Source organism: Apis laboriosa, unplaced genomic scaffold, assembly GCF_014066325.1.
Source record: "Apis laboriosa isolate Shangri-la unplaced genomic scaffold, ASM1406632v1 scaffold91_cov154, whole genome shotgun sequence".
NCBI classification, from domain to species: domain Eukaryota; kingdom Metazoa; phylum Arthropoda; class Insecta; order Hymenoptera; family Apidae; genus Apis; species Apis laboriosa.
Window position 1 is genome coordinate 274,982 of NW_025224773.1, and position 17,337 is coordinate 292,318.

A 17,337-nucleotide genomic window follows, 5' to 3' on the forward strand; every position below is an offset into this window, starting at 1 on the left:
ATGCAATATAAGTTGATCTGTAAATTCATATTATAATAATCAAAATAATTTCTTTGTGTGATTTTTCAAATGATTATCTATGATTTCATTATTTCACAAATTTGTAAGAATAATTAAAAAAAATCTTTGGATATAATTTGTTAAAATTTCTGTTAAAATTTTTGTTATTGCATTTTTGTTGTAAAAAATCATTTTAAGAGAAGTAGAATGTGATTACGATATATTTTGGAATATCATTTATATTTATCTTTGCAACATTTTTGTTATAATACAATATCAGATAAGAAATCATTTTTATTGTCAAATAAAATAACAAATCTCTTCTTAATATAATTAGATAAAATTATATCATTTAATTATATCATTATATCATATACCAATTTAACTGGTAAAAATAAAAGTGATTTATTTAATTAATTAATTATCTTATTATCTGTATATATCACATTTGGGTATATTCATCAAGTTTGTTGATTGAAAAAATAAGTTAACAATTAATTATCCCATTCTCCTGCGTTTTAAAATCTAAAACATAATTTTTCTATAATATTCAGATTTTGAAAGAATAGCGGAGGAGAAGAAATAATTAATCCGATCATATTTTCAGGCAGTATCAGTTCTAGTGAGTGCTTATACGCTCGTTGCGATCAGTATAGATCGTTACATAGCTATTATGTGGCCTTTGAAACCAAGGTTGAGCAAACGGCAAGCTCAACTTCTAATTCTCGCTGTTTGGATGCTGGCTATGGTAATATCGCTCCCTATCGCTATTGTTTCAAAGCTCTTCCAACCATCGATCCAATATAAAAGATGCAATCAATATATCTGCATTGAAGTTTGGCCATCGTTGGAGAACAGGTAATTATCAATGCATATTTATATATTCTTTATCAAATCATATGATGATTAAAATTATGATAATAAATTGTATATTAAGAATATTATAGAGTATATAAGAATATTGTATATAATTATAGAGTATTTGTCATATATATTTTTAAATGCTATATCAATGAATTAAAATATTCATCAAAAATTTAAAATCAAAAACTTATAAATTGGAAGATTTATAAAAAAAAATCAAATTATCATAATAATTATAATTTTCATAATTTCTATATGATATACATTTACAAATAATTCTTCTTTAATCTAAATATAACACTGTTTGATAAAGTATTTTTTTATCCTTTTGAAAGAATTCATAAATATTATTATCTATTATAGGGGGAAAGATCATCGAAATTAAATATGCAAATAAATAAAAATATCTAAATTTTAAATCTATTCAATATTTATCATTTTATGTTAATTCGCTGTTTAAAATTGACTTGGCCTTCCTCATTTTAATCGAAAGTTTCGAGAGCATAGAGGGGAAACTTTGTAACCTTTCCATTCCTCTCGAATTCATCACCTATTAATGTCTTATCGAACTTAGGAAAGGATAATGACTTTTGATAATTGATTTTATATTCACTTTGCGCGTTTCACTTGTTGCAGATATTATTATTCGATCGCGTTATTGGTTCTTCAATATGTGATACCAATAACAGTACTAGTGTTCACTTATACCAGCATCGCTATCATGGTTTGGGGTAAACGACCACCAGGAGAAGCTGAAAATATCAGAGATCAGAGAATGGCACGTTCAAAAAGGAAGGTAAGATTTTATATGAGAAATGAATTTATTTTTTTTATTTTTTCGATCGGTATCTTTATTTCTTCTTTCATTATCTGAAATCACTTTGAATGTTTGTTTATTTATTTAAATGGAAGAAATGAGAAATTGAATATGAATTGTATTGGATTGCCATTCTTAAATATAAATAATAATTTCTAATAATATAAATTAATTCATTTAATTGATTAATTAATTTAACTTGGATATCTTTCAATGAAAACAGAAATTTATTTCTATTTGAAGATATTGAAAATATCAAGACAAAAATTATTCTTTATGAAATGTATTCATCGTGACAATATCGTTAATAAAATATTTAACTAAAATTTTATTATATTTTCTTTAACCACTAATTATATCAAATTTTTTATTTTAATTAAATCATCCAGTAAAATAAATTAGATCAAATTTGTAAGAATAGAAATGGATGAATGAAAGAAAGAAGAATGATTTAATATCCAATAAAATATGTTTAATTTATTGTTCTATTTATGGATCGATCTTAATCAATATTATGTATTATAATTGTATAAAATTGTATAAAATTAACAACAAAAATTAAAATAATCATTTTACATTAAAATAAGATCCTTGCAATAAAGTATCATAAATAAAATATTCGTCTGATCTGTATGCAGGATTTATTGCAATCTCGTATAATTTAATATATGCAATTGAAATATTTCTTTAAATATTAATGTATAACTCATATAAAACATATATTCATTTTAAAATATTTCGTGGAGAAACAATTGCTCCTTCTATTGATCGAATAGACTTTTTTTTTTAAAAAAAAATAATCATTCATTCAGTATAATGATCAAATGAAAAAAAATTATTCGATTTTTAATCGAAAATTATTTTTACTTTTAGCAGAAGTATAATTTATTCATTAATAATAAATAATTTTATTTATTATTATATATATTATATTATTATATATTTGTTGTATTAAAGTATTAACTAATATTTTTTTGAAAATATATTAATCAATCATGTAATAATTACTATGATTAGATAACTATGATGACTAATAGATAATTTAATCAATTATAGTAATCATTGACATAAACAATTCATATAAATTGTAATTTGTTTAATATTATGTATTTAGCTTATTTATAATAATTATATATTTGACATATAACAATATATAATTATTTATTTACAATAATTTTTGGATAAATGCAAAAAAGATTGAAAATAATAAATAATAAAGAAAAGTTGTTAATAATAAAAGATTAATAATTTTTCATATAAAGTTCAATCATTTTGAGAGAGTGATTATTTTTTCATAGATAAATATTTCATAGAGATCACATGAAAGTCAATTTTATTTTTTTTTAAACAAAATTATATTTTTTTCGTAATTATTTATTTAATAATAATAGAAATTCAATTTCGTTATTTTGAAACAATGATTAAACAATCAATAAGGCAAAAAATGATGATTGAACGATGAATCAATTATCAAAGCTGTGTTGTTCCATTGATTGTGAATAGAAACGAAATAAATAATTTGATTCGTTCCAATACATCGAGTTTATCAGAAATCTAGTAGCAAAAATATTTATAATTCGTATAATCATTTTCAATACAAGTGTCCTAATTTATTTCACGACCATCTGAAAATACTTCTATCCGTAACGAGTACGATAACAGAAGCATTCGTTTTTATTGAAGTGTATTTGAACGTAAAGAGAATGAAATGGCGTCTGAAAAGCGAGCAAAAGAACAAATGTCAGTTAAGACAAAATAGAAAAAGGATGAAAAAAAAAGTACAAATGATAGAAATAATCAGAAAACTCGAATTGATAGCTATAATATTTATATGTATTTAATTTCTTTTATGTACAATTCGAAAACAATAATTATTCTATAAAAATAAGAATATTTGTGTATTTTTTGTTGGCAAAAAAAAATAATAGTAAGCATGAGGAATTATAGAATAGATCAGCAATTCTCTTTAAAAATGCGTATTGTTGAAATAAAAATTTTAAAATTCCAATATCATCAAAATATCTCGTATTATATATATATATATTAATAAATTTAGAATTTTAGGAATTCAAAAACTAATAAATCTATTATCTATAATCTTTTCTTTAATTAGTTATTCCAAAAAGTTTGTTGTACATTTAAAATAAATATCTTCATTAATTATTGAGAAAATAACTTATGACAGTTTAGTTAATAATAAAAACAAACTTGAATAAATTTGTATATGATATATTGTAAAAATTATTGATATAGCTAATTGGTATCTAGCTAATTCTCGTAATTGATTGAGAATTACTGTGATAGATTTTTTTTATTTTTTACTTAATTGTTTTAAGCAATTGTTATATTTCATGATTATTTCGTCATATATGTCTATGTGAAAAACAAATGATGCAGAAAATAGAAGAAAGAATAATAATAATATAATAATAATAATAATAATAAAAAGATATATAAAATATACTATCTATTAAAAATAATATACAGAAAATATAAAAAGTAAAAAATATAAAAAAGAATTTTAAAATAGAAAATATTACAGTAACATAGAAACTCTAGCTAAAAAAAAAAATAAAAGAAAAATGTATAAAAAAAGCAGGGATTGTAAACTCGGATTTATCTAATATATAAATATTTGTTATATAAAAATGAAATGATCGAAAATTCTATAAAAATACAAGATGAATATCCAGTCAAATGGAAAGCATATTATTTTGAAAGTGATCTCTGATTTTAACAGAACTATTGAAATTATTATTTCAATTATTATTTCAATGGTACTATTGAAATTATATTGAAAATGAAATTTATTTAGTGTTATATAATTTCTCATCATAAAAATAAATTTCTAATTTTTAAAATTCATATGAGAAACAAAAATGAATTAATCGCAATCTATTTCTCTAGTGAAAGATGTTGCTTGCATCACATGTACAGCATCACAGTAAAATAAGGCAACTCTAAATAGACAATTCTGGAACGAAATTACGAGCATAACTGTATATTCACATTAACTTGTATAATTTATATTCCCTATAAATTTTACCCAACATGTTTTTTTTATGATTTGACTTGTATTTTCAAAACATAAGATATTTCAAAATATATCATAAAATTCTGAAGAAAATTATTAGGAATAATAAAAAAACTATTAATTTTTTTTTGAATTTTAAGTTGATTCTAAATTATTTTGATTTCATCTAATTAAAATTTTAAATTATAAATATAACATAGATTTATGGTAAAATGTAGAAATATTTTAAATATTACGTACTTTTATTATTACTATTATTTATATAAAATTATATTATATAAAATCCTTACATAATATCATAAAAAATATCAGTTGTATATTTATTTCAGATGGTGAAAATGATGGTGACAGTTGTAATAGTGTTCACTGTCTGCTGGCTTCCATTCAATATATTGAACGTAAGTAACAATAATTCTTATTTTTCTATTCTAACAAAATGTTACAAAAAAAAGCAGTTACAATAATATATATTTTATTTTAAAGAGATTACAAGAAAATTAATTTAATATTAATTATAATAATAATAATAATTTAAATTAATTAAATTTAATTTTTAATCACATTTTTTAAAAAATCAAATTATATTATATTTTAAAAAATAATTATATTTTCACAATATATTTTTAAGGATATTGTAAAACATTTTAGTTAATAATGGATAATAATGAAACTCTTGGAAGTTGGACCTGGTTTCCTTTTGTATGGATGATTCTTCATTGGTTGGCTATGTCTCATTCCTGTTACAATCCAGTAATTTATTGCTGGATGAACGCAAGGTTTCGAGCTGGCTTCATAACAGCAATCAGTCATTTACCTGGTACACATCGAATTCTTCGCAGAGAGAGACGTGATAATTATAATGCTAGTTTGGATATTCCCTTAACAGGTATTCTAATATTTAATATTATAAAACATTGAATACAATTTAATAAAATGAATTAGAAATATAATTTTTAAAAAATATACTTAACTTTTAGAAATTTAAATGAATTAAATTTAAATTTAAATTTAATTCACATGGTAATATGATTCTGATATCCATATTTGAGGTAATAAAAATCGAAAAATTCTATGATTTTTTTAAAAAATTTATTGAAAAAATAAAATAAAGTTTTCAATTGTGATATTTTGATAGTTATATTAGTTCATTAAAATTATTTACAAATTTTCTTCTATTTTTCAAATTTTAACCATTTTTTTGTAACATATATTTTGTAAAATATATTGATATACAAAGAGAAATAACAAGCTGCATTAAAAATTACATAATTCTATTTAAAACAAATATATCATACGATTATTTACATAAAATCTAACGACATCAAAATGAAACTACAAGTTTTATCTGAAATATTTTCTAATAATTAAGTTATTTTATTTATGTATTTTTTATTTTAACACAATACCTGTAATTTATTCAATTACAGGTTTCAATGATTCAAATCATTCTGTCCTTCGACGTATGAACACATGCACAACATATATTAGTGTTCGTCGCAAAGCAAATGGAAATCACACTGCACCTGCAAGAAGTGCAAGCTTCCGGAATGATTCTTTCCGACCAATGACACAACAATTACAACGACAATTCACTTATCTCGAATCTCATACAGAGGAGCAATTATAAAGAATTTTTGTAATTAAATTAACGATTAAATATTAAACGAGGGTAAATATGAGATTAGTGAGTACAATATAGAAAATTTGAGTGATGTAAAAATTTGGAAAAAGATAGCGTATGGAGATTGTGAAAGAACATGAATTAAAAAAGAATTGCAAATATTACAACGATATTGTATGAAAATTAACGTTAATTTAAAAAATACGAGTACATATAACCCGAAAAGAAGAAAATTTTTTAATTTTTTAATCAATATAATGATAAGTTTTGCCGTTTTTTGTAATTAATACCAAACATTTTGTACAAAATATTTATGTAACAATGAACAATGTGATTAGACAAGTAATCTATGTAGATATATTTTTATGTTTTACATACTTATTCTTTTTCTTTATTTATTTTAATTTATTTACATTAAGAAGGAAAAAATAAAAATAAATTTTCTTACATTTTTTTATACATAAATTTTAGCTAAAATTAAAATATAGAAAGACAAGATTCTATAAAAAATAAAGGCAAACTTTTCATTAAAATTATTTACGATGTTATAATATAATATAATAATAATCTTAATCAAAATAAAATTCTTAATATTTTTTTAACATTCATTTTTTTAATACAAGAGATAAATCATATTTAATTTTGTTAAAATTCTAATGAAATATTAAATTGCTATATTTTTATCTATTCTTTTATACAAATAGTATTATAGTAAGGTTAACAAGGATTTAATAATTGAAATTCAGAAGTACCATATTGTACCATATTGTAAACAAAAACTGTTAAATAATAAGAGATTTATAATATATATCTTACACATATCAATCACAATCTTTTATCTTTTCCTTTTGTATAAATCATAGATATTATCTATCATGATATTATCTATGATTTATACAATCATAGATATGATACTATCTATGATTTATACAATATATAGAAACTATCTATATCTCTACATATTTGGAATGCTTTATATTTATTTGAATAGAAATTTTTAAAATGATTTTAAAATAATGTTAATTTTTTTCAATATCAAATGTAATCAATATCATTAATTACATTAATAATATTTATTGTTCTTATGAATTACAGATTAATTAATATTGATTATGATTGATCAAGAAAACCAGAAACCAAGATACCAAGAAAACCAGATCAAATTTTTCAATTTGTTCACAAAAATAATACATTTTTAATCATTTTTTCGTTTATATATTTTGATATTATCTCACACATACATATAAATTTTTATCAGGATTATCAATACAAGATTAATACAAAATTGATAATAAAAGAGGAACATATGTATATTTAATTTGTGATTATTTATTTATGATATGATCTTGAAAGTAAAACATATAATAATTATAATTAATCTGCAGATATTTATGCAAATATTTTTAAAAACATGATTTAAAAAATGGAATTCGAAAATTCAAAATTTATTAAATACTTTTCTTTGAATATTTTATGTGTTTTATGTATTCTTGCATATTATGTATGTCCTAAATTTTTCTAATTTATTTATAATAACGTGAATATTTATATTTACTAATTCATTTGAAAATTTAATTATAATTTTAAAGTTTGATTCTTCTCATTCTTGAATTACCACAATTCTGATATAATTATAATTTAAAAATATAAATAAAAAATCTCTTCAATATTGTAATCTCAAGTATAGATTATTGTGATGGCTTAAAAAAATGAAATAATTCAGAAAAAAATTAGTGAAAAAATTTAAATTGGCTCAGTTTGAATAAACTTTAAAAAGAGTATTGAATCATTAAATACTTTGAATGAAAGATTGAATACTTTATGGAAGAAGTTATGCTTTTACGATTTTATTATCCATTTTATACACAGAATTCTTTTAATCAACTACAAGATTAATCATACATGTATTGCAAATAGTGACAACAAAATTAATATCTCATGATGAAATTAATAATTTATTTTGCAATCTAAATATTTAATACACATTTATGTAAATATAAAATAACATTATAAATGTAATTAGTTTAAATAGATATCCTAAAAAGCATTAATAGCTCCATCTACACCTCGACCATAAGGGCTATTTTCATTCGTTAAAAGATTATAACTACCCGTCCTAGAATTATAAAAATAATCTATTATAAAAAAATAAAAAAAATATTAATATAAATACAATAAGAAAAACTTTAAAAAGTTTCCTTTCTTTTTTATAAAGAGAAATATAAAAATTATAGTAAAGAATTGCAAATAATATACAAGAAACAATATGGATTATTAAAAATTGTCAAAAATTAGTGAAAATAAAATACTAACGCATTATTCGGTGTAGTGTATCCCATAGGAATAAATGGAACACCGTCACAACCCCAAACTTGGAAATTTGTACATTTACCAATAAAGGCTGTATTGTTTCTAATCGATTCCGCATAGAATTCAAAAGATCTACGATGACTACAAAGATCTGTAACATGTATAAACGAAAAGCAATGAGAAACTTTTTGGAATCGATTTCTGTTTTATTCAATCCTTTTCCATTAAATGATAAAAAATGTCTTATAATAATATAATTAAAAGTTTGATAATAAAGGAAATTTCATAATAATTCATTGAAATGAGCCATAAGAAAGAGAATATCTATATACTTTTCTTGTTATCATTATATCTTATCATTATATTAAAAAATTTTTTAGAACAAGCTTATAATATTTATTAATTAATATAAAAACGAAAAAATCATTTTAAAATCAATTTTTTGATATTTTTTTAAAACAGCATCATGTGCTTAATATTCAAGATGAATTGATTATTTGATTATAATTGATCATTATTGATTATACTGTGATTTTAAAATTGAACTGAAAAAATGTTTATCGAAAATTTTCAAGGAACGAGTCAAAAAATAAAAAAAAAATTAAGAGTTATACATTTTGTACAAACCTTTCGGCGACAGTAATAAACCGAATAACGGGCAACCTGGTTGCGGTCTGTGGCCATAATTAGGATAAAAATCCACATGACCAACTTTCAGAGCTGTTCCATAGCCAGTTTTATCTGTATGTATAACATCTACGAACACAGCATCGGAGGTACTCAATCGATCATTAAGAAGATAGAAAAGAGGACCAGCAGGATCTAAGCCTATAAAAGAAATGTTGAATGCATCCAAATATCTTAAAATCTCGTAACTAGAATCTAAGATACAAGAAAATTTAAAGTTATTAAATAAAAAATTACAACACAAAAAAGATTATTTTTTCATTAAAAAGATTCATTAAAAGATTATTTTATTATTAAGTAATCATTAAATTATTTAATTGAATATTTTTTTTAAATTCTTTAAGATATTGCATTTTTAGTTCTCTAATGAAGAAATAAAATATTCACAACGATACCTGTTATTCTAGGAATTCTGAAGATTGTTTGACGACCAATTCTGCCTGCAATTTGTGCACCAAGTGAATATCCAATTACATGTATCTTTTCTGCATCCACACCGCCCTTCACTAAATTGTTCAAAGCATCGGCCACAAGTGTGCTGAGTTTTTTCATTGTTACCACAGAAATTGGATAAAATTGAGCAGCAATATCCCGGTAATCGAGTGCCAAAATATTATCCTGTGTATTCTTTAAATATGCTAGAATAATTCAGGAAAAATTAAAATTTAATTATTCTTTAAATGATATTGCAATGCAATACAATATATTGTAAAATGAAAATGAAAAGTAAATATTTCATAATTCGATAATTTTGTCGAATCATTTTTGATTAATTTCAGAAATAGGTAAAATATATTTATCATTGTTATTTTAAAAGTTTTTTAATTTATATTTGGAATATATAAATAATTTATATTTAAGAAATTTCTGATAAAATATGTTTTAAGTTTTATTATTGCTAAGTTTTTATTATTGCTAAATAATTTGATTTTTTTTAATTGTTTATATATAGAAGATTGATAAAAAATTGTTGTTGTTTTTTAAGTTTAATAAATTTATAAATATGCTAAGAATAAAAATATAATAATGCACTCTTAGTAAGTTCATGAATTATTTATATAAATCTGTAAATTACTATGTAAATTATAGAAAGATGTAAATATTTCTGGAACATTTTTAGAAAGTGGATTTTAAAAGTCAAAACAAATAAATAAAAATATTAATTGAAGTTTATCTATATTTTAGATGAAATGATAGAAATAGAGTTTCATTTCTGAATATATTAATACTTACTTCATTTATGAAGTGAATATATTAACATATATATTATCTTGTCTATTATATTATTTAGTATAAACATTAATAATAGTATTATAATATAAACATTTCAATTTTTATAAATTACAATATTTTATAAATTGTAAAATTGTATAATGTAATAACAATAAACCATCATTTAACATCATGAAATAACCAAAAGATCATGTATTTTAATATATCTTTTATTATTATTATTTTGATATAAAAAATTTTGTATTCCAAAGATTGAAAATTATTTAATACATACTAATAATACATACATTTTAATTTTGATTGATTTTTTCAACAATAAAAAGACTTTTATAATTTTGTAAATGAATGATGTATTGTCAAAGAAATTATTAATATACTTTATAAATTGATAAAATGATAGTTAATTACTAATAATTAATAATTAATTACTAATAATATATAATATATATATTAGCCTTTAATAATTCAAATAAATCATCATAATAAAAAAAATATGAAGATTATTAACTTGATGTGCGAACAGCTGTATTATTGCTGACTTAAAATGAAGATAACCTTATGGGAATAACCCTGCTCGATTAAATAAATGCAAAAAAAAATCGCATCGATTGAATGTAAATATATTTAATTTAATTTTTATTACATACACAAGCGAAAACGAAATAAATGTAGAAATAAAAATATTGTTAAATTATTGACGGAATTTTCATAACTTACCATTCGTTACCATTTTTACGTTATCAGAATTAATATCATGTCTGTATCCAGTTATGTAGAATGCTAAGCTATTATTCTTTTGTATATGAGATAATAATTGATCAGCATTCCTTACATTTTTATCAATATGAGAGCCATCTCTAAAGAAGATCATTTCATGATAAATTTTAAGTGAGTAAATTATCATAGAATTAATTTTTTTTTATAGAATTCATTTTGTTACTTATAATATCAAGTTTGTTACTTATAAATAATTACCTTTTATACAAACGTAAGAAAACATTTTTAGTTATGTCTAAATTTTTATTAATTACATTCGTAGCATCTGTGAACAAAATTATTAATAATAATCTTATTATTATTATATTACATTGTATTATATTATATTTAAACTTTATCTTAAAATTGCTACAAAAAAAAAACTTTTAAAATAAAAAATCGTGTTTATATAATTCTAATAAATAAATTAAATTAAAACGATTTTCTTAATTAAATATGTTGTCCTTAGAAATGGATTAATGAATTAATAAGATAATTAATAAAAATTCATTAATATGTAAATTCTTATAAAATAATTATATTCTATGTGATTATTATTTATATGAATATTATTCATGGGGTGAGTATGATTTATTACAGAATATTTTTTCATCTAAAAATCTATTTTTGATTGAATTTTGAAAAATTTTGTGATAAAAATTTTTTATATGAAATACATTTATATTTCAGAGTTTCAAATTATTCTGAATTTTCCAAATTTAGGATTTTCTTATGATTGTAATTGCTAAATTTATTAATAATAATTAAAATGATAATTTTTTCACTTTTTAGTTGTTAATTTAAATATATAAAAGTTTAAATATATAAAAATTTATCAAGAACTTACCTGTCAATATTAAAGTAAGAAACACTAAAAAAAGATAGAAATGAAAGTTGCCCATATTCATAGGCGAGTTCAAGACTTCTAATTACTCATGCAAACTATTTATATTATAAAATTAATTTATTTGAATCTTGAAAATTATGTTTAGTTTATTTTCTTAATTTTCTAAATTCTTCTAAAATTTCAAATGAGTATATTATTTCAAATGAAAAAATTCCTGAAACAGATTAATTCTTTCATGAAACAAATTAATCTAATTAACAGATTAATTTAATTCTTTCATGGAATAGATGAATCTAATATAGTACTTACCTATTTTTAATAATAATAATTAATTGTATATTAATTTTTTTTAATTGATCATTAAAAATATAAATAATTAACAAAATGATTGAAATTATTGTTTTCAATCAATTAGTTGTTTACCAGAAACTGATCGATTTTCTTTTTTACAAGACTTAAATATCATATTCTTAATCATTTTTCTGTTATATAATTCATTCTTATCTGCGATCTTATTAATTTTATCTTAATTATCAGTACGAACTTCTTTCGATACTTAAAAATGTATTCCATCGATATTGCACATAATTATAATATTTTTCATCAATTATAGTTCAAAATTGAAGTAATAATTGATGATGTTTCATATCATCCATTCGAATCGTTTGGATATTATGATTTTTCAATACAAAATTTACAAAAAAATATTTAATTTAACAGTGTTAAATTATAGTTAATAGATTTATAGCATTAAAAAATAGATGCACTTAATGTTCTATTTTTATAAAAAAAATAAAAGTTCTTAAAAATTCTTAATTTTTATTTAACATCAATATATAAATCAATAGTATGATGTCTATTTCAAAATTTTATATTTATATATTTTAAAAAAGAAAAATTTTTAGGAAAAATATTAAATTCAAAAGTTTGAAGAGAAAATAATATTTTTCCTATTTATTTTTTATTCATTTTCAAAGTTTGTTTGAATAATAATATGTTTAAAAATCAAGTTCTATTTTTTAATGAAGCTATAGATATTTATCTTATGAAAAAAAAAAGAAGAAAAAATAATTCTTGTTTTTAGCATTTTTTTCTGAAAATTTCTTATTATAATATTTAAATGTAAATTTTTCCAATGAATATCTCGTATAATGAATGATACGATAAATGAGAATATTGATGAATCAGATTCGTTTGATCTTTCGAAGATTGAAGAGGGTGATTAAAATTATCGGTGATTCACGAAAATGTGAATATACAATTCTGTAAATTGTTATCAAAATGAAATCGAAAAAATATTTACGATATCGATATAAGTGAGAAATATATTTTTATGATAAAATAAAAGTATAGATGTGAATTCTGAGTGTTTACGCGAAGATTTTGAATGGATTATGCCTGTAAGATGATTAAAAAAGAGAGAATAATGATTTAAAAGAAAAAAAAATAGAAACATCATATTATACAATTATATAATACAATTTTGTATTATAAATAATGACGACAAATTTACAAAATTAATCATTTTATTTTTTTAATTTATTTTATCTAAATTTAAATACTTAATACATACATGTAATAAAATTTATGCAAATCATGTGATAAATATAATCAGTTTTGATAAATAAAATATCCTATTCATTATTTACTCCATCGAAGCCTCGACCATAAGGACTATGTGCATTTGTTACGAGATCATAATTACCCTTTCTAAAAATATGATAATGATGAAAAGTAAGATAATACAATTAAGAAAGAAGAAAATATGTAAATTTTTCTTGTCTTTTTACAATTCCTTTTTATATAAGTATATAAAAATCTTTGTATCGAAGAATTGTAAAACATATAAGAAACAATGTGGATCATTAAACACTATCAAAAATTAATAAAAAAATTATACTAACGCGTTTCTAGGTGTAGCATATCCCATTGAAATAAACAAATCATTGCAATCATTTCTGCACTTGCCGATGAAAGCATTATTGTCTATAACCGATTCCGCATAAAACTCGATAGCTCTACTATGGCTACAAATATCTGTAACATATGTAAATGTAAATGAGAAATAAATTATACATTTACATATAACATGTAAATGAGAAATAATGAATGTTTGACGTACAATGAGAAAGAAAATAGAAAGAACGTTTAACACATTTATTCAATTTTGTCAAATAAATAATAATGAAAATATTTCATTAATAATTAATAAAGAAAGAAATTTCGTGCTAATTCACATATATTTATGTATATATATATATATATATATATTTGTACATAATATTACAGCCGCTTTGATTCTCTAATTCCATTTCTAATTGCCTAATTGGTTTTGTTTATACATCGAACATCTCGATCCATTTATCCAATCACAGACAATTTATTCAATTTATCTAACCAATAAATTCTCGTTTTACTTGTCTGATCATTTTAATCCATGATCAATTTATTCCATTTGTCATGAGAAATATCTTGTTTGTATAAAATATGCGCAAGGTATTTAAATATCTTTTCTTATCATTATAAAAAAAAAGCTATTTTATTATTTTTTATTATGTTTCATTTTCTCTTTATAAATATCATTATTGTACATTTTATTACATAAAAGCTTATGTCAAAACGAATTTAACCAACTTATGCTATGATTTCGAAATTATATGATTTATAGAAAATTCAAAGTATTTTTCCGAAAAATAAGAAGATTAAATATTTTTTACGTACTGAAAAATAACGTAGAGATAAGTGGGCAGCCTGGTTGCGGTCTACGGCCATTGTTTGGATAGAAATCCACATGACCAAGTTGTTTAGACAATCCAAGGATATACGAATCAGTATGTATTACATCTACGAAGTTAGCATCGAAAGAGTTCAATCGAGAATTGAAAATGTAGAATAAAGGACCAGCAGGATCTAAAGCTGTAAAAGAAACTTCGTTCGCATTTAAAGCCTTGAAAATTACAAATAAACAAATTTTGCACCGCATAGAAAAAAAAATTTTCAAAAAAAAAAATGCTCAACATATGGAAAGATTATAGTAATTGTACACTATATAAATAGCACCGATTACCTTGATCTTGATGTTATCAGTCTAAATAGTTTTTATTACTTAATTATCGGACTCTTATCGAAAAACAAAAAAATTGCAGGCATGTATATGTAGATAGATGCATACATATGATAGCATATGCGTTACTATCCTCGATAGCATATCGTTTCTCTTATCTATTGTTTTCATAAATATATTGCAATTGACCGGTATTCAAAATATATTATAAAGGATTAAAAAGTTATTTTCCTATGAATTTTGGATTTCTTCAAATACGAAAATAAAATATAAAATAATCTTTGGATGATCGAAATTATAATACAATATTACAAACGAAATTTTAGTCAATTAGCGATAAGCATTCTATATGAATACTAGCATAAGTGTGACATAATTGATATTAACATAATTGACATAATAATTGACATAAATTTATGCATTTATACGTTTTAAGTTGTTACAATATTATGTTAACGTACATGTTATCACTTGCATATAAGCGAAGTTATATGTTATAAGTCTATATGTAGAAAAATAGCAATTTTTCTTTCAAATATCTCGAAAATTCAAAGAAGTTAAGAGTTCAAAGAAATTAAATTTTAAGTTACTTATGTCAAGATAATTATATTTCTATCCTATAATAAATAATTGAAGCATTAATTATTAAATTAAAAATTATTTTTCATTAAATAGTTTCTCAAAGGATGTCGAGTCAGTAAACAGCCTCTTATTCTGCATTTTAAGATTATTTATAATAGTTTGAAGAAGTAAAGTGTTAAATAAATAACCTGTTATTCTTGGAATTTTGAATTTCGTTTTACGACCAATTTTCCCTGCAACATGTGCACCTAACGAATGTCCAATTAAATGTATCTTTTTTTCGTTCACATCACCATCTATCAATGTATTCAAAGCATTGGCAACAATCGTGCCGAGTTGATTGATTGCCAGCACAGAAATCGGATAAAGATGTTGCGTAATATCCCGATAATCGAGTGCTAAAATATTATCTTGCGTGTTATTTAAATACGCTGCAAAAATTAAAAAAAAAAAATTAAATATTTTCAAATAACATTGTACAATATAATGAGAATAATCGTTGATCGTTTCAATAAACATACACAAAAATCGTATCGATCAAGTGTGATTATTATATTTAATTTAATTTTTATTATGTAAATAATGAAAAGAAGAAAAAATTGAGATGGAAATATTATTAAACTATCGATCCAATTTTCATTTACCATTTATTATCAGTTTCACATTATCAGAATCAATGTTACTCGTGTAACCAGTTATATAGATTACTAAATTATTATCCTTTTGTATGTAAGGTAATAATTCATCGGTATTCTTTATATTTTTATCAATATGAGAGCCGTTCCTGAACAGAACAATCACTTAAAGGTGAATTTTAAATGTATATGTAAATTGATTTTTTGTTTTGTTCAATTCATTAATTTCGCGTTGCTTGTAAATAATTTACCTGTTATATAAACGTAAGAAAACATTTTTAGTTGTGAATGTAGCATCTGTGAACAAAATACATTAATTTCAAAATTATTTAAAACTTATATTATTATTATCTTAATACTGCTAAAAAAAAAAGAAAAGAAATAAAATTAAAAATCATGTTTACGTGAAAAATGAAATCTATTAAAAACTTACTTGTCGATAGAAACGTAAGAAACAGTAAAAAAAAAGATAAATGAATGTTGCCCATGTTCAAGGCGAATCAAAACTTCTTATTGCTTTTATGTGATTAATTTATTTAAATTCTTAAAGTTGCACTATATTTTTTTTACCTTCAATTATTAAATATTTTTAAAATTTTTCCCACAAAATTTTATATTATAATATAATATAAAATTATATAAATATTAACATTAAATGGATAATTTGCAATTATGGTTATACAATTAAACTGTTTTCACTTGCTTCTCATAAAATGATCAATTTCTTTATTTACAAGACTTAAATATCATTCTTCATCATTCTCTCATTATATAATGATATATAATCAATCTTACTTCTGACCTTGTTAAATTTATCTCAATTATTGTTTTTTTTTTTTTCATTTGAAAATATATGCATATATATATATATATGATATTTACTATAC

The 17,337-nt window shown here is 21.4% G+C and overlaps 2 protein-coding genes across 5 annotated transcripts in view; one reads left to right on the forward strand and one right to left on the reverse strand.

Moving 5' to 3' along the window:
- Window positions 1-7,546, forward strand: part of LOC122719638 (RYamide receptor-like) — a 37,390-nt gene extending 29,844 nt beyond the window's left edge. For 3 of the 4 annotated variants that reach the window (XM_043945615.1, XM_043945620.1, XM_043945619.1), the window contains 5 exons: window positions 608-858; window positions 1,501-1,660; window positions 5,045-5,113; window positions 5,364-5,601; window positions 6,143-6,557. In XM_043945615.1, coding sequence (XP_043801550.1) covers window positions 608-858; window positions 1,501-1,660; window positions 5,045-5,113; window positions 5,364-5,601; window positions 6,143-6,342 — 918 coding nt within the window. In that variant the 3' untranslated portion in view covers window positions 6,343-6,557. Of the gene's footprint in view, window positions 1-607; window positions 859-1,500; window positions 1,661-5,044; window positions 5,114-5,363; window positions 5,602-6,142; window positions 6,558-7,431 lie in introns of those variants that run through there. The other variant, XM_043945618.1, reaches the window with a different exon arrangement.
- Window positions 7,547-8,293: 747 nt separating this feature from the next.
- LOC122719624 (lipase member H-A-like) lies at window positions 8,294-17,299 on the reverse strand. The gene is made up of 11 exons (XM_043945585.1): window positions 16,884-17,299; window positions 16,702-16,747; window positions 16,460-16,599; window positions 16,004-16,246; window positions 14,891-15,085; window positions 11,542-11,608; window positions 11,284-11,423; window positions 9,729-9,971; window positions 9,274-9,474; window positions 8,650-8,797; window positions 8,294-8,452 (listed from the first exon to the last, which is right to left on the reverse strand). Exons 1-11 carry the CDS (start codon window positions 16,936-16,938, stop codon window positions 8,374-8,376), a joined length of 1,557 nt encoding a protein of 518 aa, XP_043801520.1. The 5' UTR covers window positions 16,939-17,299; the 3' UTR covers window positions 8,294-8,373.
- Window positions 17,300-17,337: the final 38 nt, after the last annotated feature.